The sequence below is a fragment of the Phalangium opilio genome, unplaced genomic scaffold, assembly GCF_054372755.1.
Source record: "Phalangium opilio isolate 3A_F unplaced genomic scaffold, DU_Popi_V2 ptg000053l_1, whole genome shotgun sequence".
Lineage (NCBI taxonomy): Eukaryota > Metazoa > Arthropoda > Arachnida > Opiliones > Phalangiidae > Phalangium > Phalangium opilio.
The window spans coordinates 440,536-466,168 of NW_028324172.1; the positions used below are offsets into that span (position 1 = coordinate 440,536).

General features: G+C 37.9%; 6 protein-coding genes across 8 annotated transcripts; 4 read left to right on the forward strand and 2 right to left on the reverse strand.

Moving 5' to 3' along the window:
* Positions 1–1,070: 1,070 nt before the first annotated feature.
* LOC149672230 (uncharacterized) lies at positions 1,071–1,601 on the forward strand. Its single transcript, XM_089840134.1, has one exon. It carries the CDS (start codon positions 1,071–1,073, stop codon positions 1,599–1,601), a length of 531 nt encoding a protein of 176 aa, XP_089696260.1.
* Positions 1,602–2,964: 1,363 nt separating this feature from the next.
* On the forward strand, positions 2,965–6,721 carry LOC149672231 (uncharacterized protein F54H12.2-like). The gene is made up of 2 exons (XM_089840135.1): positions 2,965–3,742; positions 6,195–6,721. Exons 1-2 carry the CDS (start codon positions 2,965–2,967, stop codon positions 6,719–6,721), a joined length of 1,305 nt encoding a protein of 434 aa, XP_089696261.1.
* A 531-nt stretch (positions 6,722–7,252) lies between these two features.
* Positions 7,253–8,643, reverse strand: LOC149672232 (uncharacterized). Its single transcript, XM_089840266.1, has 2 exons — positions 8,170–8,643; positions 7,253–8,074 (listed from the first exon to the last, which is right to left on the reverse strand). The coding sequence occupies exons 1-2, from the start codon at positions 8,639–8,641 to the stop codon at positions 7,335–7,337; spliced, it is 1,212 nt and encodes a 403-aa protein (XP_089696392.1). The 5' UTR covers positions 8,642–8,643; the 3' UTR covers positions 7,253–7,334.
* A 4,784-nt stretch (positions 8,644–13,427) lies between these two features.
* On the forward strand, positions 13,428–19,107 carry LOC149672233 (uncharacterized). 2 transcript variants are annotated; one of them, XM_089840100.1, is made up of 4 exons: positions 13,428–13,547; positions 13,624–13,668; positions 16,024–18,734; positions 18,974–19,107. In XM_089840100.1, exon 3 carries the CDS (start codon positions 16,026–16,028, stop codon positions 18,708–18,710), a length of 2,685 nt encoding a protein of 894 aa, XP_089696226.1. In that variant the 5' UTR covers positions 13,428–13,547; positions 13,624–13,668; positions 16,024–16,025; the 3' UTR covers positions 18,711–18,734; positions 18,974–19,107. The 2 variants fall into 2 exon arrangements, with proteins under 2 accessions (XP_089696226.1, XP_089696225.1); XM_089840099.1 differs by lacking the exon at positions 18,974–19,107 and having other exon boundaries at positions 16,024–18,798.
* A 42-nt stretch (positions 19,108–19,149) lies between these two features.
* LOC149672234 (uncharacterized) lies at positions 19,150–21,331 on the forward strand. The gene is made up of 6 exons (XM_089840101.1): positions 19,150–19,260; positions 19,366–19,490; positions 19,599–20,459; positions 20,536–20,605; positions 20,903–21,077; positions 21,158–21,331. Exons 1-6 carry the CDS (start codon positions 19,248–19,250, stop codon positions 21,267–21,269), a joined length of 1,356 nt encoding a protein of 451 aa, XP_089696227.1. The 5' UTR covers positions 19,150–19,247; the 3' UTR covers positions 21,270–21,331.
* A 1,910-nt stretch (positions 21,332–23,241) lies between these two features.
* LOC149672235 (uncharacterized) lies at positions 23,242–25,028 on the reverse strand. Of its 2 annotated transcripts, XM_089840103.1 has the most exons (3): positions 24,451–25,028; positions 24,085–24,375; positions 23,242–23,935 (listed from the first exon to the last, which is right to left on the reverse strand). In XM_089840103.1, coding segments are annotated over exons 2-3 (681 nt in total). In that variant the 5' UTR covers positions 24,087–24,375; positions 24,451–25,028; the 3' UTR covers positions 23,242–23,256. The 2 variants fall into 2 exon arrangements, with proteins under 2 accessions (XP_089696229.1, XP_089696228.1); XM_089840102.1 differs by having other exon boundaries at positions 24,085–25,028.
* Positions 25,029–25,633: the final 605 nt, after the last annotated feature.

Below are 25,633 nucleotides of genomic sequence, written 5' to 3' on the forward strand. Positions count from 1 at the left end.
ACGGACGCCGGTGAATTAATTTATGAGAAGCGTAGAATAATCGGTTCTAATATAGTAGACTTATTAGCGTATACCGCTGTGAAATTGAGGAAAAAGACCCCCGTCTGTGGTTCTGACCAGTTTTACGAACTTTTATATAACTCTAATGTTCCCAGAACTTTAATTAAACTTAGAAAAAGTGATTTGGGCCCTCCCGAAAAGCGTGAAAAGAAGGAATTTGATGAATTTAAGTTAGCTTCCGAGTCAATGGATGGTGAGGGTTTCAGAGATTGGATTTGTTTGTAATATTTTTGTCATACTGAATAAAATATGTTTCATTTATGATTTTTGTTTCATTTGATTAAAGTATTAAGCCATGGAAGGTTGTGATAGCCAGGTGGCTGCTTTCAGCCTGTTAACTAGTTTACCCGAGTCATTTTTTAACTATCCTAAAGTCTTAAGCGTTATATTAATAATTTTTATTATAATAATTATAGAAGTTAGTGATTTTCTCTTCTGGCATTATCAAAATTCCCTGAATTGCACTTTTAATGGATAGCTTAAAAGATATTTATTCTAATGTGTCCGACCCGGGTTCCTATGGTAGTGTGCAGGGTTTATATAGAGCGGCTAAAGAGCGGGGATTAAATGTTTCGTTGAAAGAGGTTGAAAATTTCCTGAAAACTCAAGATACGTATACTCTACACAAGAGTGCTAGGAAAAATTTCCCAAGAAATAGAACAATTGTGTATGGAGTCGACGAACAGTGGCAGATTGATTTGGCGGATTTGAAAAGCGTAGCTCGTCATAATAAGGGTTTCCGGTACCTTCTCTGTTGCATAGACGTTTTCAGTAAGTACGCTTTTGTGGTAGCGACCAAGGACAAGAAAGGGCCAACCATTCTTTCTGCATTTAAGACGGTTCTAGAGTCTGGTCGGTCACCTAAGAGGGTGCAAAGCGATCATGGAAATGAGTTTATTTGCAAGGACATTCAACGTGAATGAAAAAGAAGAGGGATAGAGTTCTTCGCCCCTGATTCCGAGCAAAAAGCTACGGTAGTCGAGAGGTTCAATAGGACTCTAAAGAGTCGTATGTATCGTTACTTTACGGAAAATAACACCTTAAAGTACATTGACGTGCTAAAAGATTTGGTGTGGGCCTATAATAACAATTATCATCGGTCCATAAAATGCAAACCGATTGAAGTCACCACGGAAACCTCGAAACGCGTCTGGGAAAACCTCTATGGGGGAGTAAACTTTTCACCCCCTTTAAAGTATCCCTTTGATGTTGGCGATGTGGTTCGCATAAGCAAGCATAAGAATATCTTTGAGAAAGGATATTTACCTACATGGACGGAAGAACTCTTTAAAATAGCGGAGAGATTACCTCGAAGTCCGCCGGTATATAAGATCCATGACTTGAATTCCGACCCCATTACTGGAATTTTTTACAAGGAACAACTACAGAAAATTGGGAAAGACCTAAGTACCAGCGTGTTTAAAATAGAAAAGATCCTGCGGAAACGTCGCAGACCAGACGGGACACTAGAGAGATTAGTTCGTTGGAAAGGTTATCCACCGTCCTTCGATAGTTGGGTTCAGGAAATAGATATAGCATGAGTTTTTACGTTACTCTACCTTCCGATTCGTCGATGGGATATTTCCCCGATAATACGAGAAGTAAATTTAGGACTTATCTGCCCGAACCAGTAAAATTACAAGGACAGTATGAGGTCGGCCTAGCGGAAATTTCATATCCACACACTTGGAATAACATGAACGTTACGTGCACGTCCACGCTCACCGGTATTGGGAAGGATCTGTCCTATTCTAGAATGGTGGAATTACCCGCAGGGTATTATGGAAATATAGAGGATCTCCTAGAGCAACTTAATTACGACGAGGATGGCGTTTCGGATATGACTATTCTTAAAAACCACGTCGGCGATGATGACGATATCATAGAGTCCGAAAGCCCTTCGAATGCCAAGTATAGTTTCAGTTACATTCGACGTATACGCCGTGTGGAAATTTCCGTGGCAGATAATTACATGTTAACTATACCGGGACAACTCGCCGTTATGCTGGGTTTTTCAAAAGACCCATCGAAAACCTCGACCTTTGTTTACTCTAGAACAGCTGCGTACCCCGTGGACTTGGACGCGGGTCTCCATTCTCTCTTTGTTTATTCGGACATAGTCGAAAGTAGACCGGTTGGAGATGTGCACGTACCTTTGCTCAGAATCGTGAGCATACAGGGTAATGATGGTGAGACGGTAGATAAAGACTTTCCCAGACCGCACTACCTTCCCGTTGCTAGTAACACTTTCCAGTCGATTGAGGTTAACATTATGAGCGAGCTCGGTATTCCCGTGCATTTCGAGCGAGGAAGACTTCACGTGACCTTACACTTTAGGCCTCGTAGAATGTGGACGCCATTATAAATAAGAAAGTGATGGTGATTCACGTATCATTTGCATTTAGAGCGTTAAAGGAAACGCGTCACGAGTAGGAAAATGTCCCAATCGGATTACGATCACCATTTTCTGAACCAGATTGGACATGGATCAAGAGTTGATTTCTATAAGCACTTTCACTCACAGTTAGGTGGTTCTTTGGCTGTGTACAGGGGTGTTCCGTCGCAACACGTCGGTTACGGTTTAGGGAATTTTATAGCCTCTGCTTTTCGTCGAGCCATGCCACTAATTAAAAAGGGGGCTATATTCCTTGGGAAAAAGTTTTTAAATACGGGTGCAAAGGTCGCGAGCGACGTGGCTAGCGGTATTCCTATAAGATCATCCGTAAAGACCCACGGTAAAGTCGCTGCGAAAGACGTAGCCCTCAGCGCGGCGGAAGAAATTCGAAAAATGACGGGAAGTGGTAATAAAAGGAAGCGCAAAACCAAACCCCTAGTCAGTTCAGTCGTGAGAAGGAAGCGGAAAGCACCATCTTTTAAACGGCCTGATATTTTTTCTAAAATATAATGGCGCACATTCACCCCGATTCGCATGGATCCGTCAGTTCGGAAGTTGAACTTTTCAACGTACCTCTAACCAATACCAGTATTTTGAGTGGAGAATGGGTCGAATACAGCCCAATCTCTAACATTAACGAAAATTCCACCATCACGTTCTCCGTGGCCGGCAGTACCGACGCTTACTTGGACATGTCTAAGACATTGACGCATTTTCAAGTTAGGATCGTTAATCCCGCCGATGGAACTACATTACCGGCGGCAGCGGAAAATGTGGGACCCGTCAATCTGTTTCACCATAGTCTATTCAGCGAAGTACACCTTTCGATGCAGGAGAGATCCGTGACACCGTCACCGCAAAACTACCCTTACAAGGCCTTGTTTCAAACGGCTGTAACATTTGGAGGACCGGCCAAAACTAGTTTTCTTACTAGTTCTTGGTTTTACAAAGACACGGCCGGTAAATTTGACGTCTTTGCCGAGAACGAGGGTTTTAAGTCGAGGGCGGCTTTCGCTAAAAGTGGTACGATCGATATGATCGGAACTGTACACTTGGATTTGTGTCAACAATCACGTTACATTCCAAATATGACGGATCTTAAATTCAAGTTTGTTAAAAGTCCAAACGAATTTTGCATACACGCGGAAGGCGCGGTTAAATGGAAAGTGGTTTACGAGATGGCATCTCTCTATGTACGTAAAGTAAAATTGCCCTCGGAAGTGCTTATAGCCCACGCCAAATGCCTCGAAGTGGCAACTATGAAATACCCCATTATTCGCACAGAGTGTAACTCCTTTTCTATTACCCCAGTAGCACTGCCGACGCAGGGCCTACATGGTCGGCTTTGTGTGTTACCGACGAGTTGGTAAAAAGTCACTAATAAGTCGGGAGAGTAATGGTTTGAAAGTCGAAATGTCCGCCTGGAGGGACGATGGCCCGCCGGTTTTCCTACGGTTTTGAGGCTACTATAAAACGACTGTTGGCCGACTATATTTCGGCGTCATTATGCCTACCTAAAGCCGCGCTCAATCCGACGATTTCGCGGCTTTTTAGTATAGGAACGGTAAATCGTCGGTAAAGGGCTGGTAGAGTAAGGGTTTGAGAGTCGAAATGTCCGCCCGGCGGGACGACGGCCCGCCGGTTTTCAGACTGTTATGAGGCGACTATAAAACGACTGTTGGCCGACTATAGGTAGGCGTCATTATGCCTACCTAAAGCCGCGCTCAATCCGACGATTTCGCGACTTTTTAGTATAGGAACGGTAAATCGTCGGTAAAGGGCTGGTAGAGTAAGGGTTTGAGAATCGAAATGTCCGCCCGGTGGGACGACGGCCCACTGGTTTACCGACTGTTACGACACGAATGAAATACGACCCTCAACCAACACGTTTGAGAGTCGACTTAACCGCCTGTCAGCAAGAGGTCCGACGCTTTTACGACGATCAAGCCTTAACTCGAGGCTTCATTCGCTTATAGTAAAGGATACTGATACCAAGTATTGAAATTTCTTTAATACATTTTCAATGAAAATCCCAGACCTTTTAGGGCGGTAGGGTAAATTTTTACAGCACGTTTTAAGTGCTTATAATTAAATAAACTCTCTACATTAAGTTTTCCAATGTATTTGTTGCACCAAAATGAATAAGAATCATTTTAACTATAAATAACAGTCTTAAGAGCTTTTTTGAAGGCATTTACTTTATAAAAACAATTCTAGACATTTTTAAGGATTGCTCATGGAGTTTTCTGTGTTAAGAGAGGATAAGGAGAAACTTTCATTACTCTTTCAATAAATACTTTTACCCACTAAAATCAAGTTCCCAGAATTTGCTAAAATTTTTAAAATTTCCCGACTTTTCCCTGACCTTTTGGCCCATTTTTAAATTCCCTGACTTTTCCAGGATATCCAGGTACTGTGGCAACCCTGATATACACTTACAGATTTTTTTAAGAAAAAAGAAAAACATACAATTCTAAAGGGTATTATTTCACACATTTTTCTCTTAAAATGTTTGAAACCGCAAAAAAATTCTGTAACTAAAACAAATTGAGATCTATTTTGGAATTCAGTATTATTTTCACAACCAAAAATCTTTAATATATAAGGTTTTTGATTTCCAAGCCCCCAAAGCACTTGCTTTTTTTATATTCAAACAAAGAAACTGAAGGTATACATAAACGTTTAAGTTTTGGTTTCACTTTATAGGGGTGTGGTTCCCAGCAGATGAGAAGCTAGGTAAAAAAGCAGAGGCTTATGCATAAAACTGGCTCTAAAAAGTAGATAAATTGATAAATCAATAACAAAATTCAAACCTTACGTGACAAACGAAGACGTTTCTAGTTTATATAGTGTGACAAAGAACCTTAGCGATGAAATTAAAAGTTAGCAAACCAAGAACTAATCATTTTCGACCACAAAAATCTCGTTTAAACATTCTAACGACCCAGCCGCGTCAGAGATACTGGAAAGGCTAACTTACTTTCGCACTAGCAGCGCCCTCTTCGATGATGGCGTGCATGGCGTTATCTTAGTTACGCCAATAGAACAGAGGCGTGTCACCTGACCCGAGAAATTACAGGAGGGAAAATTCAAACTAGAAAATCAGATGTGTTTTCTTGCTTTGCAGTTTTTTTGTAACGTTATGTTTCTAGTGTTGCCAAAAATATAGTATTTTCAACTTCTGCTTGTGGGTCGAAATATAGTATAAGTTAAATTTATAACAAAAAAATTTGGTGGCATATGCGGAATAGTAAAAGTCAAAAAAACCGTCCCACGGAAAAAGGCCTATACAACAACTTCGTTTTTCATTTTACTCTTTTATAACGTGACCATACCGACTAGCGGGAAGGAGTTGGTAATCAATTGGCAAAAGTGGGTTACATGTTTAGGACGGTAGGCAAGCCTACTTCAAACCACCACAGTTCCAACTGTCGGATAAATGTCGGTTACTAAACGGCCTAAGCATAACTTTGCTTTTAATTTTACTCTTCTTAAACGTCACAATACCGACTAGCACGAGAGAGTCGGTAATCAATTGGCAAAAAATAAGTTGAAATTTTCTAGACGGTAGGCAAGCCTACTTTAAACCATCTCTGTTACAACTGTCAGATAGATGTCGGCATTGCCAACTAAAAGAAGTAGTCGGCTTCATGAGTCGGAAAAGTATCGAAATAAGCATGGTACAGCTGACTGGACCGTAAACCGACTATTCGACCTTTAAGCGACTGTTATGCGGAAGGCTTGTGCTACTGGGGTAACAGCGGTACAAAAATATGTGTTAGAGATAATTTATTCATGGATCAACTACCTAAAAGGGTACTTTTCGCTCTGGTAGACCAGAATGCTTATTTAGGTGAATACAAAAAGTCCCCCTTTAATTTTAAACATTTTGATTTAAATCATATTGCCTTGTATCTGGACGGGGCTAGCGTCCCTCATAAACCCCTCACTCCGAACTTTGCTGGCGGTCAATATATTAGGTCTTATACCAATCTCTTTACCCAAACCTCTCAATGGTTATTGGACGAGGGGAACTATATTTCGCGGGATGAATACCCTAATGGAAATTGTATATTTGCTTTTGATTTGAGTCCCGACCTCAGCAGTTCGTCCTCCCAATTTCAATTGATAAGAAACGGTAACTTGCGTCTGGAATTAAAATTCGCTAAAGACTTGCCCCAGACCGTCACGGTTTTGTATTACTCTGAGTTTCAGAATTTGGTAGAAATTGATAAGAATAGGACTGTTATTTACGATTACAACTAAATATGGACACTAGACAATTAACTAGAATTATGCGAAGTGATAAATTCACCAAGGGGTTATTTCGCGGAGTTTTCGCCGCAGATACTTTACCGAAAACCGTAAAGACTTTTCCCTCTCTGTATATTGTAAACACTGGATTATCAAATACCGACGGAGAACATTGGACTATTATCTATTTTTCTCGAAACCGGAACACAGAGTTCTTTGACAGTTTCGGAAACCCTCCTGACATGTTTAAGTTTAACAATTTCGTTGAAAGAAATAGCGTGACTGTAACTTTTAATTCGAAACAACTTCAAGACAATAAAAGTAGGACTTGCGGAGGTTTTTGTGTATATTTCGCTCTATATAGGTGTAGGGCTATTAAAATAAGAGATATATGCTCTAGATTTGGAAAAGATAAGTGTTTAAATGATAAGATGATATCGGAATTTATGTATAAAAAGTTTTCAATAAAATTTTATTTTTAAAATTTGTACTTTCATTTTTCATATAAAAAAAATAAATAAATAAATAATATTTTAAATCGCGCGCGCCGCGTGTTGATTCGCGCCGTACTGGAACCGCGCCGGAAGTACTGGAACCGCGCCGCGTGGAGGGCCACCACCCCCGGTTAAATTTTGTAGTGTCCGTGTGCGTATGTGGATATTCCGTCAATGATAAAACGCTTGTCATCACAGGGATTGAGGCATAACTTCGTCTGTCTCACGGTGTGTAGTTCGTGCTTGTTGCTGGTTATACGTTTCATCTCCGCCATGGTGAGTTGACGGTTGAGAAGGCATTCCTTGTACTGTATGAAGCGTAGTTTCTTTTTAACGACTCGGCGACATATCCCCTTGGCCGTCTTCTTCTCTCCTTTGGCGGACATGATGGAATACATTTTAGGTCGAAGCCCGCAAAAGTCCAAGATGGGTACGCCGTCTAATTCGTCCTTGAATTTCCCCAGCTTTTTCTTATTTTCTTCACTGAAGAGGCGGTGGTTTTTGGGGTATCCGGAGAAATCATACATTTCGCTCTTCTCGGCAAAGTCCTGGTATAGGTCGGGAGTCTCGATATGGTACGTCAAGGAGTCCGTGTCGGTGAACAATAACTTGGCCCGGTCTCCGTACTGCTTTCTGATGACGTCATAATGGAACTCGTACATTAGCAACTTGGATAGGTCCAGTACGGTGAATCCGGTGTAGATTGGTCGATTGAGGGTTAACGTCTTCTGCACTCGATGAATTCCCACTAAATCGTTCTTGAATAGCGTGAAACGTTCGAATGCCGGGGAACTAGCCATCTTTATGGCACGCTCGGGAGTGTTCACCAGGGTGAAATCGATCCTGCTCCTGAGGTTCTCCATGGTTTTACCTGTAGAGAGAGAGAGAGAAAAAAAAAGAATAGCACATTTAATTTCTAAAGTCATTCTAGGTTAGGTAAGGTTAGGTTAGGTTAATAGTACATACCATATACGCTGTTATTCATTAATTTAAAAAAGGACTTTTCAAATTCGTTAGTCGCTGCCTTCCTCTTGTCCGTGTTAAAGTCTATGAAAGGTTTCAACCACGCTCCTTGTTTGAAGGTTAGAATTCGATGTATTTTACTGATCAGAAGTCCTTTCGCCAGGTAGTACTTCAAGTTTCGGTAGTGGAGCACGTATTTCTCCTTGGCGTATAGGGATGGCACCAGCTTGGGACAGCTGTCCGTTTCTTTCAATCCGAGTTCCCGTAATTGGTCCTTTGAATACGGGGAGAGTTCAGCGGTAGTAATGACCCGTCTTTCGGGTGCGAGAGGATAGCAGTTGTGGGCGTCGTGTAAATGTTGAGGATACTCCAAGTCCACCTCGAGGATGTATCCCACATTGTCGTCATCGGGATGGTTTAGGATTATCTCCTGGGTGAAGTCGTGGCAGGGTTGAATCCATTTGAAATCACCCATCGGGAGGAAATCGCACATTACTGTGCCATAGAGATTGATGCAGTCTGGAGTGAGAGAATAGAAACATAAGTTAGTTTATAAGCGAGGCATAAATATTTATACGACAGAAAATATTAAAAATATTCTTACCAAGGTATGTAATGTAGCTGCTGGGTTTCTGAGTGTCGTGCGTTTCCGGTAGGTCCTTATTATTAGCCTGCGCTAATCGATGACTAATCATGGAGACTCCCCCTCTAATTCCCTTTTCTATAAAAAGGTGCATGTTGGGGTCGGTTAAAAGGTCTAATTTCACCTTTGTCATAGACAGTGCGCTTTCCCACGCGAACCCGGGACCCGTAAAAGCATGCGCGCAATCTAATTTGTAATACTCCAGGCACATTGTCCTGAAGTTTTGGAAGATATCCGCTAGCAGGAGAACGTCGGACTGTACATAGAGATCGTGATAACCACCTAATAGAAGAAATTATACGTTAAAACCTAACCTAACCTAACCTAACAAAGATGAGCAAAAATGAAACTTACCAAGATTTTCGATTTTAAATTTATCCCAAACGTTTTGGGCGTGTTGGTAGTCTTCGGCGGTGATGTGTTCGTCAGTCAGACTGTTGTAAAATTCGTCTTGAGCGGGAAGGTTTCTTTCGGCGAATTTCGCGACGTTGTCCATATAGTTGTACGGGTAAACCTGCTTCCGTAACAGAAGCTGAACTTCCTCGGGGGTGTAAAGCTCCTTCATGCACGTGAACTTGTCAATTCCACCGTTGGCCAGGTTTTTGGCGAGTTCTTCCAATGATGCTGGCATAAACCGTACCGTGTCCAAAAACCTCAAATTTCCCAAACTGAAGGAGATGTACGTTTCCGAGTTTGACGGGATACACTGGATGACCTGGTTCTTCACTAATCCGATTTTTTCCATTATTAGATGTGCGTCGTACCGGGATAAATTATGCAGAAAAACGGGGATGAATTTGGGCGTTTTCAGCTTTAAGTTACAGGTGTTATGGGCGGCTCCTCGATACGCTCCGCTTGAGTGGTCGTGGTCACGAACTTTACAGTTGTTCACCGTAAAAGCGTCGCCACAAACGTAGCAAGATGTGGCAGCATTGAAGTTGGCAACGTCCGCTCGTGATAGATTCATTGGCTCAATATCCTTCAGCTTTTCCGTTAAAACATCCTGTTCAGCCAGGAGATTTTCAAGGAATTTCGAGGCAGCATCTTCCCCGCGGTACGTGACTGGCTTGGACGGTTTCCCATCAGGTCCCACGACTACGTAGCTAAAGCCGCAAGCGATGTGGCTTGTTAACCGTGTCGTTGAGGAGAGTGTAGAATCGGGCATGCATGTGGCGATTTTCGGTAGAATCGCTTCGAAGTCCGCGAATATTACGTACTTCAACTGTGAAAATTAATTAGCAAATTTTAATAACCACCTCGATTGACACAATTTATAAACCTAATCAATTAAAGTAATAATGAATATCTTACTTTTTCACACCATCCATAGTTCTTAAATTCTAAGACGGGATCCTTGGTCGGCATGATGATTTTTTGGGGTCCATGTATACTGCAGTCAATGACGTGTTCGTCCCTTCGCGTTTCGGAATCGGGACCCGAAAGTCGGTGTAAACAATACCGGCAATAATGAGTCGCGCCATTGTGTCCCGTAAAATCACTTAGAAGTCTACTTAAGTGCCGAATAAGGCAATAATGTTTGGTTTCACCTTTCGTTATGAGAAGGAGGTCTATTTGACGATGCTTTTCTACCCGATTTGTGCTAATGAAGCGCGGGAAAACTTCGTTTTCGTAACAAAACACGTTTATTGATAAATTGTTTTTGCGCTCAAACTTTTCCATTCTAGCGACACTAAGTTCGAATGGGAACGTTACCCCGGTTAAATTTAACTCATCTTGAAACTCTACATATTTTTGCACTCGGGAGGGGTTATCATTAGGTGCTACGGGGTGAAGATGAGCTAGTATAGACCATAGAAAGCATCGGTTGTCGTTGTTCTTAACATTTATCAGCGCTCTTTTTTGGGCAAGTTTCTTGGGTAGTTCAATAAAAGTTCCTCCGACTAACGGTAAATACGATATAATGTTCACTTGAAGAAATAAAATCTTGTCTAACACCCAACCACTACCAGTGTTTTGAAATTCATCAATTTGATTTTTTATACCGGTCACGCAAGAATCTAACTGTTTAGGAATAATGTCTCCGGAAATGGTTTGTTGAGTCCGACTATTATGATAAGCTAGAAACTCGACCTCTTGAGCCTCGTTCGCTAATTCCCGAGTATAGCGCGCGCGAACTGAAATGTACCACTTGATCCCGTGATCCCGATTTAACTTATTTTGTAAATAGTTCTCGATTAATGCGCGGTGGCGATTAACTAACCCTTCAACGTCCGTTTCAATAGCTGATGGTGTTATCCGTCCGCAAAAAATCGCGTGTCCCAAGACTTGTAATTCCTCCAAAGTATCGAGGACGGGGTTGTTTGGCGGTGTGGCGATGATTGGCTCTGGTCGTTGTGCCTCTTCCGCTTCCTCAAAATTCGCCATGAATGCGTGGAGATTGGCGTTCTCCTGTGTGCTCAGAGGTTCCAGGGAGGGTTCTGGTCCATTAACTCCGTCCATGAAAGAATGGATATCGGCGTTCTCTTGGGTGCTCAGGGGTTCCAGGGTGAGGTCGTGGTCAGGCTCATCAATCCCATCAATGAAAGCGTGGATATCGGCATTTTCTTGGGCACTCAAGGCGAGCATGGAACTTTCGGGATCGTCTTGGGTTTCGGCGGTGGACGTGGAGGGTTCGGATGTAGCGGGCTTAGATCGTTTAACTAAGACATCGCTAACACCTTCAGCCTGACGCTTCGCTCGTGACTGGCGACTTGGTTGGGTTTCGGCGGTGGACGTGGAGGGTTCGGATGTAGCGGGCTTAGATCTTTTAACTAAGACATCGCTAACACCTTCAGCCTCACGCTTGGCTCGTGACCTGGCGACTTGGGACTATATTACTATGCTTCCTAGCTACGTGATTATTTAGAATATCACGTCTAATAAACGTTTGCGGGCAGACGGAGCATGGAAAACTAATGTTTTCATGTTTTTCGCGTTTATGTCTACACTGAGAGAAATAACCGCGGTTTCTACAGGAAAATTTTACAGTAAAGCAGGGTAATTTGGATTTACGGGAAAGTTCTGAGAAATCTATGATTTTCCTGAAGTTTTTACAGGGACCAAAAGCAAGTTTTCCTGTAATTTTAAAACGTTGCTCGTTTCTGTAATATATTCAAGTTCTATCTTATAAATTTGTTTCACAGGTATTCACATGTAGTTAATCCATGCGTCTTAACTGCACTTTTCACTGGTTCAAAATATAGTTTTTCCTGTATTTTCAAAACACTGCATACCTACGTAGAAAACACAATTAAATTCAGTAAAAAATATTTATGTATTTTAAACCTGTAGATTTTACTTATATTATATTATAGTTCTAACAGGGTCAAAGATACATTCTCATTTTTAGTAATGACGTCGGTAGCTCCTGTAGGAAATCAAGTGGAGGCTCTAATATTGTAGTTCATACCAAATCTAGACTTCAGTTTTAAAAGGGACAAAGACATATTTTATATTTGAGTATGTTCACGCGTTTCTGCATACTGTTGGAATTAGTTGATTTATAGATTGTATAGGCCATTTGGGAATTGTTTTTTGTTTAAATATTTTACAATGTTGGATGGCGTCTGCGTGTTAAAGTTCATATAAATTCAAAAAACTCTCTGTCCAAGCATTTTTAAACGTACATCAATAACGTTTATTGGCTTTATAAGTACTATAATCTATGTTCCAGCGTGTACAATTTTTTTTTTTTTTTTTTTGCTTGAGCCCAGGGATGATTTAATTCGTGCTATTTACCTTCAATGCTAGCTCTCGCGTTTGCTTTTCATCGTCTTTAAATGTCTTACGCTTTGATTATAACAGACATTAGCTAAAAGTAATCTAACCATTAATAAAACAAAACTAATGTCAACGTTGGCTACCGGCTAAGTAAAATAATGTTGAATGTCAAATTTAGTAACGTTGGTTAATACATTAAAATAGGAGATTTTGCCGAGAACAGGATGGCATATATGGGTTTCCTATTTTGAAATAAACAATTAGGTACTAGATTTTTGCTGAAATTTACGAATTTCAACAAATTAAACTTGGTAAACTCCACCTGAAAATGCACTTAATTTCTATCAATATTCTATTCGCAATATAATAGCAAAAGCGGAAACTACATTCTTTCCTACGGGATATTAAGGCTGCACTGTGCTGCTTTCCGTGTTTATTAAATTACTTAAAAATTAAAATCAATTACTGAAAATTGGAAAAATTATATGAATTTTGTGTGGGTGTGGTATTTTAAAGAGTATATTAAAAATGTTTATCTTATCTCTTATTAAATTAAACTGAAATTTTTTTCCTCTTGATTTATGGATTTTAATGGTTTAAAAAAATAGTAATGTTAATTTATTCAAATGTATTACGTTTAAAAATATTGTGGGCCAAAACGATATATTTTTTTTAAAAAAAAAAGGTATTTCGAAGCGCGGATAGCCGGAAACTTAAGGTAGATAACCTTTATCGATTTTTCTCAATAAACTCTTTTTTTTGTGACACTCCCTATTTTAAACCGTGTAAAGGCTTATGAAAGGAAAGGTTGGGGGAGGGGGGATGCTTCAAAATTTCTTAAAGTAGTGGGTACTTTTCCACAAAAAAACACCCCCCTTGGTCATTTGTGTCAGCGGACAGCGAACTCAAACACTACGCGAATGCGCGTCCCTCTACTCTTTCATATGACTTCTTCTACAAGTTTGACAAAGACCAATATTCCAAAGATTTATTTAAAAATTCTTAACACTGCTATAAGGTAAGAAAATGGATTTAATTATATCGCAGTTATCACCTTGATCGAGGTAATGTTATAATGATTTGTTTTCGTGTAGGCTTTCAAATAACTTTCACGGAAATTTCCTCGTCAAAATCACAAGGTAAGAGTTTTTTTTAATTATTACTTAATATTAATTTTGCGGGCAAGAGACCTCTTAAAGGAATAAGACATGATATTATACATTAAGTAAATGGCTCTAATTTAGTGTTCACGGAATAGACACTAATTGATTATAAACTATCGCCTTCTACAATACACCTCCGTGGTCAAAGCCCGTGCTTGGAGAGATATATACTCCTTGCCAAGTTGTAGTTCTTCGGAAGGTCGTTTGTTTTTTGTAGCATTTTTTGGACTATGAATTTCGGGGGCCGATCATAAAGGTTGAAATTTAAAAAAAAAAAAAAATATTAAGTGAGCCCCTCTATAAAGTGATAAATATGAGTCCTATAATTTATTTTTAGCCACATCGTATATATACGATGAGGCTATTAGTTTGTCCCGCGAGCCTGTGGTCGTGGTCGTGGTAGTAGTTTTTCGCGATTTGGAATGTGGTCAGAGTTACCCAAAGAAATAGTTAGTCAGAGCTAACCGAAGAAATGGTTATTTTATTGCTTTGGCAGTATAGAGCTATTTCAGAGGGGGTAATGGCTACGTCACCAATGCTATTTGCCCATAGAGAAAACCCTCATAAAATGGCCGCCCTACACTCAAAGGCAGGCCCAATTTTCGTAGCAGACGAAGTTTTTCCCCCACTGAAATAGCTCTATAAAACGTTTCGTTCGACATTGAAGGGAGAGTGAATGTGAGAGAATTGTGGTGAGGTGATATTTTTCGTTCGTGTATTTAAAAGGATGGTGATTATAATAGTAAGTGCAAGCATGCATTTAATTGTACAGGTAAGGTTAAGCTTTGTGAAATGTGGTTTACGTTTGCTCGATATATTTAAAGCTAGAGAGAGAGAGAGAGAGAGAGAAATTTAGTATTGGCTTAATTTAAATGGAAGGTTTAATACTCCCTTTAAAATTCCTGTCACCCGTCAACAATAAGGGTTTCACGCTTTTCATCTCACCCCCCCCCCGATTTCAAAATTCAAAGAAATCGAGGGGGATTTTTAAAAAGCAAAAGGAACTATATACCGATGTTATATTTGGAAAGGTGGTGTTTATTACTAGAAGTTACGTCTATTTCTCCATAAATCGAGAAGAGTTTTAAAAGAAGGTACTAGCTTGGGGCACCAGATATTACAATTATAACGTAAGTAAATTTATTGAAGTAAGGATTAGAGGGTTATAATTTTTCTTAGGGCATCGAGGTGCTATTCACTGTGATACCTCTCTCTCTCTCAGTTTGAAAAACAAAAAAACTCTCTCTCTCCCTCTCTCTCTCTCTCTCCAACTAGGAGTCATGATCTTAACCGAGGCCAGGAGATATAACTTCACGGTTGGAGAGGCAAAAGCATATTAAATTCTTACCGACCGGGCAGAAGTTTTATCACTGTTTAGGGTAGGGCATCGAGGGGCTATTCACTCTGATTTTATGCACGGTAAATCATTTAAGCATTGTCAAAGATAGCGTTATTCACTCATTAGGGTAAGGTATAGAGGGGTTATCCACTCATTAGGGTAGGTATAGAGGGGCTATTCACTCGTACGATGTGGCTACTATTACGAGCCCTTGGGTCGCCTTGTTATATTGAAATTCAACTCCAAATATATTTGAATAGAAATGGGTCAAAGCGAACCTTTTTTTTAAATAGGAACAATTCTTAATCTCGCCAATAGTGCTTTTGACTCTTTAAACTCACGTACAATAATTACGTCTATTTATAATGGAAATATTAAAAAAAAGGAACTTGCGTTGCACAGCAATTTCATTAAGCATGAATTAAACCTTTGGAAGTTTTTTAGATAAGAATTTAGCCCTAAACTTCTTAACTTTCTCTTTTTCTGTTGGTACAGTAAATTTAATAACCGATTTAAAATTTTATTAAAGGTAAAGACTCAGGTCCTAGTCTATACCGTAAAGTTTCGTTAAACCAGCTTATTTCAAATTGTAAACTAGTTATTTTATTGAAACTAAGACGAATTTTTATTTTTAAATTAATTCTTGCATGTTTATTGAATGTTTCTTATGTCCAAAACTACACGGTCCCATCATAGAATACTACCTTGGGGCCACTCTTGGCGTTCTTAAATAGCCAGTTTAGCCAAGGTTGTTGTTGTGGAATTTGTTGCGTGTCAGGGGCTTTAAATTATCCGTGAAATCTGAACCTATATCTAAATGGTTTGATATTCTTTTATTGGTCTAAATCCATTAAAATATAGTTGTTTGGCCATTTCACTCGCTCTTTAAGGGGGTAGAAACTCTACATTTTTCATCAATTTGCACCTTTAAAGAAATTTGCTAAAAGGCCAAATCAAGAGATGTAATGTAGCCATACCACTTACATTTTCAGATATGATGGATTTCAAGTGTGGTCTAGAACGTTGTGAATTTAGCACAAACATTTATAAGAAATATTTTCACCACTGCTTTTCTCATAAAAACTTGCACCGAGTATATTTTAATTGTTGTGGAAGGTTATTCACAAATTTTGGATCGTTTAAAAGCCACGCGCATCGAACTCACAAATCTGAAATGAAAATTAGCTTAAATAACGATGCTGACATGGTTTCTCAGTTTCCTAGTGAAATTTTAAAATGCAAAATTTTAAACTGTAATTTTGAATGCGCTACCATCTCTTTAAAAACTTTCTGCGATCATCTTAAGGAGCACATTATTAATGGGATCACTGTATCATGCCCGATGACACAATGTAAAGCAACTCAATTTAGAACAAAATCATCATTGTCAAGCCATTTTAGTCGCAAACACAGAAAAAGGAACGAATTACGATTCGATCGTAGCGAACCTAGCATAACCCAAACGGATTTACAACCACAAACTAACCAAGCTGTTGATTCTGAAGAAGAAATGAGGTTTGAATGTGCAGATTATGAAGATGATTTGTCAGAAGAAATCTTAGAGCAAAAAGGATTAGAAGACAATTTGGGAATGTTTTACTTAAAACTTCAAGCTGTAAAATATTTGCCCTGTAGCACGGTGCAGTATATTGCAGAAGAAATTTCAAATTTGAAATATGTGGAGAAATCCATCATCAAGAACAAGTTGTTTTCGGATCTTGCCGACCAGGGGATAGCCGATGATGTCATAACACGTGTTCTTGATATATTTTCAAATTTTAATATACTGGAAACTACTCATGAAAAATTTAAATCAATATATCAACGGGAAAAGCACGTTAAAAACTCATTGCAATATGTTGCACCAGTTCCAGTTTTCCTGGGCTACGATAACGGGAAGAAAAAAAAATTTTACCATTACGTTCCAGTGAAGGATTCACTATCAAAATTAATATCTAACGTGGAAGTAGCGAAAATACTATTTTTTCCGAAACCTACGTTTATCAATGGGCAGAATCAAATACTAGAAGATGTATGCGACGGAGAAGTTTTTAGTGGAGAGTATATGCACATGGAAGACTACAGAAGTTGCATACACCTAATAATCTTCCAAGACGCGTTTGAAACTGTAAACCCTTTGGGATCTGCGAGGTGCATCCACAAGATTGTAGGAATATATTACACTTTAATTAATATTCCACCCGAGCTCCGATCTACTACTGACCACGTTCAGCTAATTTTATTATGCAGGGACTCCTACTTCAAAGACACCAATAGCTGTCTCAAGAAGTTAGTCAGCGACTTGAAAGATTTAGAAACTGAAGGGATAGTTATTGGAGGTAAACGGTATAAAGTGTTTGTATGTAGTTTCGTAGGAGACAATCTGGGCAATCACGAAATAGGAGGATTCCAAAAAAATTTTGCACACGGCCACATATGCCGTTACTGCTTAGCTACGGCTCAAGAAATTCATGCCGATGGCCCATTTACAAAAAGATCCCCGAAGAACTACGATGATAGTATTGTAAAGCTAGCTTCTGAACCAAACATGACATCAAATAATGGAATAGTTAAGAAATCTATTTTAAATGAGCTTAAATATTTTCATGTATGCAACCCAGGATTAGCGCCATGTGTAGCCCATGACCTATTTGAGGGGATTGTTGCTTACGATTTGTACCAGTTTTTAAAATATTATATTAATGTTAAAAAATGGTTTTCTTGGAACTATTATAACTGGCAAATATCTCAATTCGAATTTAAAGGAAAAGACGTTAACAATAAGCCCTGTTCTGGTAGACCTGGTGGAAAAAAATTAACAGGGGATGCGTCTCAGATTTGGTGTATTTTAAGGTTATTTTCTATAATTTTTAAAGATAAGATTAGGGAATTTTCGGATCCTGTTTGGGACCTGTATCTTCAATTAAAAAAAATAGTGGAGATTGTCATGGCTCCTAAAATTTCAAAACTGGAAATTGCGTTTCTTGTTATATTATTACGAGAGTATAAGCAAGGCCTTTTGAAATGTTTTCCCAACTATAATTTAAAAGCCAAACACCACTACGTTTTTGAACACTACCCAGAACTTATTCTTCATTATGGACCGCTTATACGTCTTTGGACGCTTCGATTTGAGAGCAAGCACCACGTCTATAAGAAGTTTGCCCAGAATAACAAGAACTTTCTGAACATAACGAAAACTCTATCGCAAAAGCACCAGATGCAACAGGCATATTTTTTGGCTGGCAGTCCATTTCCATCTTCAATTAGCTACTCGAGTTCGAATTTAATTAAAAGAGAAATATCTAATGATATGAACCGAGAAATAGATATTTGTAATTTAAAAAGAGAAAACACAACGTTTCTGAAAAAACTACTTTATAAAGGGACACTTTATGAAAAAGGACTGTTTGTAATTGTGGAAGCTTCAGATGATCATTTACTATTTGGGCGCATAGACACAATGATCATATACAAATCGGGAATTGATCAAGTTTCATGCTTTGTACATTTGTTTCAATCAAAGCGATGTGTAAAACTACACGTCTTTGAAGTCACCGAGAAAAATCGTGCTTTGATTATCAATTTGAATGATCTGGCGGATTATTATCCATTGCCATGCTATGATATATTTGGAAAAAAAATAATTACACTCAAGCACAGTGTTCACCATTCCTAGCGGACATGCTGACAAATGCTTGAGGTATGATATAACCTTATCGATGGCTTGCAATCGAAAACCCTTCCAGCTCACTAGTCTTTTTAACAGAAACTACTCCAATCGCCACTATTTTAAAACGTCCCTTTGTTATAGGAATGACTGTAAATTGCGAAAATTATGATCCTTTGCATTTTTGCATGTATCGCAATACCCGCCATTTTCCATTTATATTTTGGGCCCGACGACAAAAACAAATATTTAAATCTTAAAATTTATTTCAGATGGATGAAGGCCCCTTCAATCAAATTCCTGCAGTCGTTCACAACGTGGAACATTTCGTGGAAAACCCTCTTAAAGAGGGTTTAAAAAGTCTCATAGTTAAAGCTATACCTTCACTGTCATTAGCTGATGCAGAGCTAGTGGCAAATGTTTTAATTGCTACCGGCGTTGAAAGATATACAAGATGTGACGGAAGATGATTTAAAAAACTCAATTTTAAAACCAATCCAAGTGCGCAAACTAAAACGTTATGTGCAAGCGAAGCTCAATAAAACCATGCATGTAAATGGTAAGTTCTTATTATTTAGGTGAGGCATTTCCATGGGCCACGTTACCACCGACGCGTATGTGAGAAGTCATTTTCGTAAACATTCATATTTAATTCTTATTTCAGACACAAGTGTTGTGGTGGGTCAAGAAGCTTCATCAGGAAGTAGTTCTAATAATGACAGTGAGCTGGTATTAAGTAATGAGGCTGGACCAAGTGGACTGTCGTTTAACCAGGAACCCACTGGCCAGGTAAATATTACGTAGACTTAACTTTTCAGCCCATTCTAAGAGTGTAATAGCCTATTGTTTCAAAACGTACAATTATTTTCAATGTGTAGTAATGTAATTATATTTTAGGCTGTTGAATATGGTAATGAATCCTGGATTGCTTCGTACAAAATTAGGCTAGAAATTTTCACAAAGCCAGTCCAAAGAGAGCTTATGAGTAATAAGGCCCTCAGCTTAAAAGCCCGGGGCATTGTAGTGAGAACACTTGTGGATGACACGATAAAGAAATCCGTAAGACCTTCATACAATAGTATGCGGAAAATTTCCAGTTTATTTGCCAAACGGTTCCCAAATGCCTTGATTGACAAAGTTGGTGATAAAGTAATTGGGCTTGGAGACACATTATTCGTGAAGCAACTTTACAATCGCTTGGACTATCTTTCGAGACAGGAATATGGTGTTATGCCTCGCGTTAAGGAAGTAAAAAAGTTTAAGAAACCGCGCTTGGATTTAACTAGCATAGAGTCATTTAATTACAATCCTGAAACAAGCAAAGAAGATTTGGCTATGAATGAAAGAATTCGTAAAGAACTGCAACAATTGCGTTTTGAATTAAATCCGGATAATGACATAATAGATTCAAAAATGAGACTTTCATTTCCACTACAAAGGAAAGAGATCATTGGAGGTGCCGAACTGAAAGAACTAATAGCACGTTGGCCATTTCTATTTGAAATAAGTGGAATGAAGGCTCACTTGGACCTTTTTCTTGGAAAAGACATATTTCAAATATTTGAGGATTTTTTCAAGGAAAAACGCTCCATATTTCTGCAATTTTTTTCGAGAAGTAAGAAAGCCTTCATGGTCAAAACCATAGAAGCCTTAAAAGATACAGAAAAGAGGACAGAAGTCGAAGTGGTAGGATCCATTATCCTAATGATCATGAATCACTTTAAGGAGGATTCAAACTGCATCTTCCCGATAATTGAAGTAGGCTATCTAAATTTAGGGTGTTTTGGATTTTATTTCTAAACGGTTATTAATGGAACTCTTTAAATAATTGTAGCCAGGAACTGAAATTTCAATGGATATTCTGAAAAAGCTGGAAGAACCTTCTTCCACTTTAATAGTTATAGGTATTTATATTTTCTATTCGAATAAAACAGAAAAAAAAATCAAACCTGGAATAATACTAAAAAACTGAACATTTTATAAGTATAAATAATAGTTTGAATATTGTAAGTAAGCTTTAATCAATATCTTTATTAACGAGTCAATTATAAACGCAAGTTGAAATGTGTTATTTGAAAATATGTAATCAATTTCCTTTAATTTCCCTATTTGGTCTATTGCCAAGTATGAGACGCGGATTCCAATTTGACGCCCTTCTAAAAACAATGAATTTTTATTTCACAAATTATCTTTTCTTTTAGGAGAAAGTTTGCTCAAGGCATCACGTTTTGTCCTTGTAGCAGAAGGAACCATTCTTAATGACCACATTCCTGGGGAAAATATTTCTACAGCGCTTGCGATGTTTTTTGGAGTATTTTATTTAACAAATACCGAATATCCCAAGAAATGCTCTGCAACTTTGGAGTTTTTTCAAAGGTGTGATATTTAGTTAGACCAGATAGGGACAATGGTTTAAAATATTTTTATACTGTCTCATAGAATTATTAATCTTGCAGATTTATCGCGGATTTGAACCCTGATAACCCAAAGGATGCAGTCAACACAAAAGCGCTTGGACTTTTCAATAAACTATCTCCACTCATGTGGACCCAATTTAAAGCAGGCTGAAAAAAACCTGGCAAATAAGCATTTCCTTTCATATTTTAATTAATAAAAGTATGAATTTTAAATGGCCTTCATTATTTACCGGAATTAAACTATTCATTTTTGGTACAAGATATAAATAACCAACGACCTTAGAGGCATGCTTAGTTATACATTATACCAGGGATAACCAATTAGGTTCATATGCATCGCTTTATGGTTGGAAGGCTATAAGTGAATACACAAACTGAAGTTGAAAACTCCAATTGATACAGTGAAACTTCATTCAATTTTTAACATATAAATAACTATTCCTAATGAAAAACTACCTTTTTACCAACCAAAACAGCTGGCTCTCTTCCTATAATTTTAAAGACACTTCCAACAAAATGTACCCTTACTACCAGTAAACAGTACTAGCTTACTTTTGATAAATTTTCCGAGATCTACTGCTAAACCTACTCTTTTTACCAATAATAATCACAAAATCAGTTCTGTAGTTTTTACAAGCTATCCAACTAAAAATAGGCATGTACTATAAAAACAACTGGCTCATCTCTTGTCGTTTTCACAAGATACACTGTTAAAATTCCACTTTCTTCCAGTAAAAATTACTTGTTCTGCTCTTGTCGTATTTAAAAGTTATCCTGCTAAAAATGCTCTTTTTACCAATAGAAACTGCAGAATAATTTTCTGTAGTTTCTATAAGTCATCCAACTAAAAACAATGTTTGTACTAGTAAAAACTACTTGTTCATTTCTTGTTATTTCCACATGTTACTCTGATAATGTTACCCTTTTTACCAGCAAATATTACTAGTTCATTTCCTGTAATTTTTACTATATGAACCATTAAAAACACTCTTTCTATTCATAGAAACTACAAATTAAGTTACTGTAATTTTGGCAGAGCTGTCTACTGTAATAGCTACGATTTCCTGTAGAATATACAGTTTGACTAAGAAATATCATCCTGTAAAAATTACAAATAATTTTGGTGTAAAAAAACTGAATTATCCTGTAATTTCGGTTTACTGGAACTTCTTTAAAATTCACTGGGAAGTCCTGGCTTCACTACTGCCAGGATATTCCAGTTATTTCAGCAGTAAATTTTTCTCTCAGTGTAAGAAGACTACAATTCTTAGCATATTTAGCGCCGCAAATATCGCACATAACCATTATGACTGGTATAGTTTAACTTTAAATAAAATAAACTGAAAACTTACTATCTGGAGAAATCTCTCAGAGACTGGTGGTATTCTGTCAGGGGTTAGCTGAGGAATGGTATTGATGTATAAAATTCCCGGCTATTTATACTATTCTAATCAAGTCCACAAAGGGTAGAGTTCACCAAAACCGAAACCAACATGTTTAGTTTTTTATCTGGTATGTCGTCATTTATAATAAACCTTTGATCTCTATATCTCGCTCGCTTATCAGTGATCTTCGATTACTATTTATCTAGTATATCTTCATTTACTGTTTAAATAAAACTATGCCCATTTTGCTTTCCCCGGTGCTTATCACTTTACATGTTTGCTTATCAATACTTTAGATGTTGATTTTAATAAAATTGACCCCAATTTGTTTATTTTTCCATATGTTTGTTTTTCCATATGTTTGTGTTTTACCAAAGTGATGATGACCTTTATAGTATCATCTTTTCTATCTATGTGTATTTAGAAATAGAATTTGCATTACTACAAAGTTCAGGGTCTTGAAGATTGGTAAATGACCTTTATTTAGTAAACTTTTATCTACATTTACATAGGAATAGAATTTTGGATGTTGCAAAGTTCGAGGTATTTTAAGATTGGTAAATGACCTTTATGGAATCTATATTTACTTAGGCTTATGTATTGGAATATTGCAAAATTCAGGGTTTTAAAGATTGGTAAATTTCACTATAAACCCTAATGGCGGCGAATTAAAGGGTAATTAATTAGGCCTAATTTGAACTATCCTATTTATTCATTATAAATGATAACACTTAAATATTTTTCCAGTTTTATTCACAAACCAAGTTTTGAATTACATACTACTATTGTAGCTATTCTTTTACAAAAATCCAAACTTAAAAATGTTGAATTATTAAACAACTGGGTAATTAAATTAATATCCAAATTATTAACAGCATTTTCGTAGTGAATATTCACACGTTCAGCCCAGTCCATAGTCACACACTCGTGTTGTAGCTGGGATCCATGGGAAATGATACAACCGTTGCAGGCCTCTTTAATATATTTTGTCAGTTGCTGATGAACAATTTCGTTCACCTCCGAGGACACTCGCTTGGCCGCGTTTAGAAAGGTTACCACTTGATCATGTTTCTCCAAAAGTTTCCCCCAAAGGGTGGCTCCAATTGCGAACCCGTTTTTGGTTGGGTAGAGAGTTCCATAGTTTAACCCACTTCCTGCCTTCATCTCACGAATGTTGAGAACTTTCCAATCCAGATACATATTCAGTTCGATACGTTTCAGGTTCGACCCATCAAAGGACATAGATACTGGTGTAGCATCATCATTCTGGAAATAGTGGGTCACTTGCTCTCGCATTCCGTAGAGTTGATAATATTCAGTCTCCGTCAACGTGATGCCGGTTGAACCGTCCGTTAAGCCTAGTCTAACTTTACAGTCAGGCGTAACCGTGACTGACTTTGCAGATGAAATTTCGAAGATATTGGAGGTGTCCCTAATTATAGAAAAAAGAAAAAAAAGATACGCATTTAGTGAACCAAATTAAATCCATCTCTTTAAATGATTTTAATAACTATAATCATGCTCTATATATAATTAATTCCGAATAATGGATATAGAGAAAACTCCAGAGAGTGTACTTACATTATAACGTAGAGTTTCCTGTTGCTGAATTCCGCTGCTGTGGTACTTTGGTTGCTGGAGAGAGCTTGGTTAGCCGTAAAATGATCTTATCACCACGTGCACGAGTTTTTATACATGATAAACCGGAGACCTTTGATATGACCGATAACACTCAATGAAGACATCGATAAGCCCGATAAGATTTCTAGTTTCGATCGATAAGTTTGGAAATAGCGTGAGTGATATCGGTTATCGGTTCTGGTTTACCCCCGCCATGTGGAAATATATTGATAAACAGTTCTAGTTTCGGTTCTAGTTTACCCACGCCACGTGGAAAGATATCATATCGATAAATGGTTCTAGTTTACTATCTGGAAATTTTCCTACCACACATATCTTATCGATAAAAGATTCTTATCGGTTCTTGTTTATCGCCGGCAACGTGTCTATTCACGTATCTAGATATTTCAAACCACCACCACGTGTAAAGCAGTCTTAGCATTTTAATTCTCCTCCGGAATGGTTTTAAAGATACACCTCGTCTTAAATAGTAAGTTGAATTTATTTTATAGATGAAATGCTGCATATCGGCTACCATATACTGTAAACAGAGAGATCCGAGGCTTAATATTCAGCTTATAATAACTTATATTTACAAACAGTTCTTACCAAGTTTTCTTATTATTATTCGTATGTTTTGTTTCGGAGACAAGCAACACCCACTTAAATAAATGCTTAGAATATGTAGCTTATTTAAACAATATATATAAATATATTAGTTAATTGGCTTCATCCCGAGTTCGACTAGAGTCTCTTAAACAAACATTTTGGACAGACAGCAGGAATTCCGATCCCATTTCCGCTTTGGCGCGAGATTTGAAAATATCAACTTAGGGGATAAGTGTAGAGATTTAAATTCGCAGTGCGATAGGCTTAGAATAGGTTAGGTTTGGTTTGGTTTTATACCCGAGATTCAAATTACCCACGCAAAGGCTTAACAATTTCAAATTTCGTGTCAAAGTTTTGAAGTGTTTTGAATTTCCAGTTTTTCTTAAATATTTAAATAAATGTAATTAATATTAATTATTTTCTTCGACAATTATTTAAGTTAGCGTGCGTTGCACCCTGTTAAGGCAATAAAATTATTATTAATGGTATACATTAATTAATATTAAGGTTTGAATCAGAATGTATGCCGTCTGTCACCATTCCCAAAATATCTTAGTATATAAGACGTTCAGTTCCTATTATATAATAACTGTAGTATGACATCCTAATCTTTGCTTGCCTTATCAGCAAACTCAGGATTTTGAAAATCACAATGAACTTTGGTCTTGATTGAAGTCCGATAAGGCTTAACATTTTCAAATTTCCCGCCCAAATAAAAACAAAATGGAGCCGAGAAGAAACGATGACGTCAGAGCCCAAATAAAAACAAAATGGCGCCGAGAAGAAAATACCACCGAGAAGAAAAAATGGCGCCGAGAATGACGTCAGAGAAAAACAAGATGGCGCCGAGAAAAAAAATGCCACAGAGAAAAAAATGGTGTCGATACCATCGTGATACCGT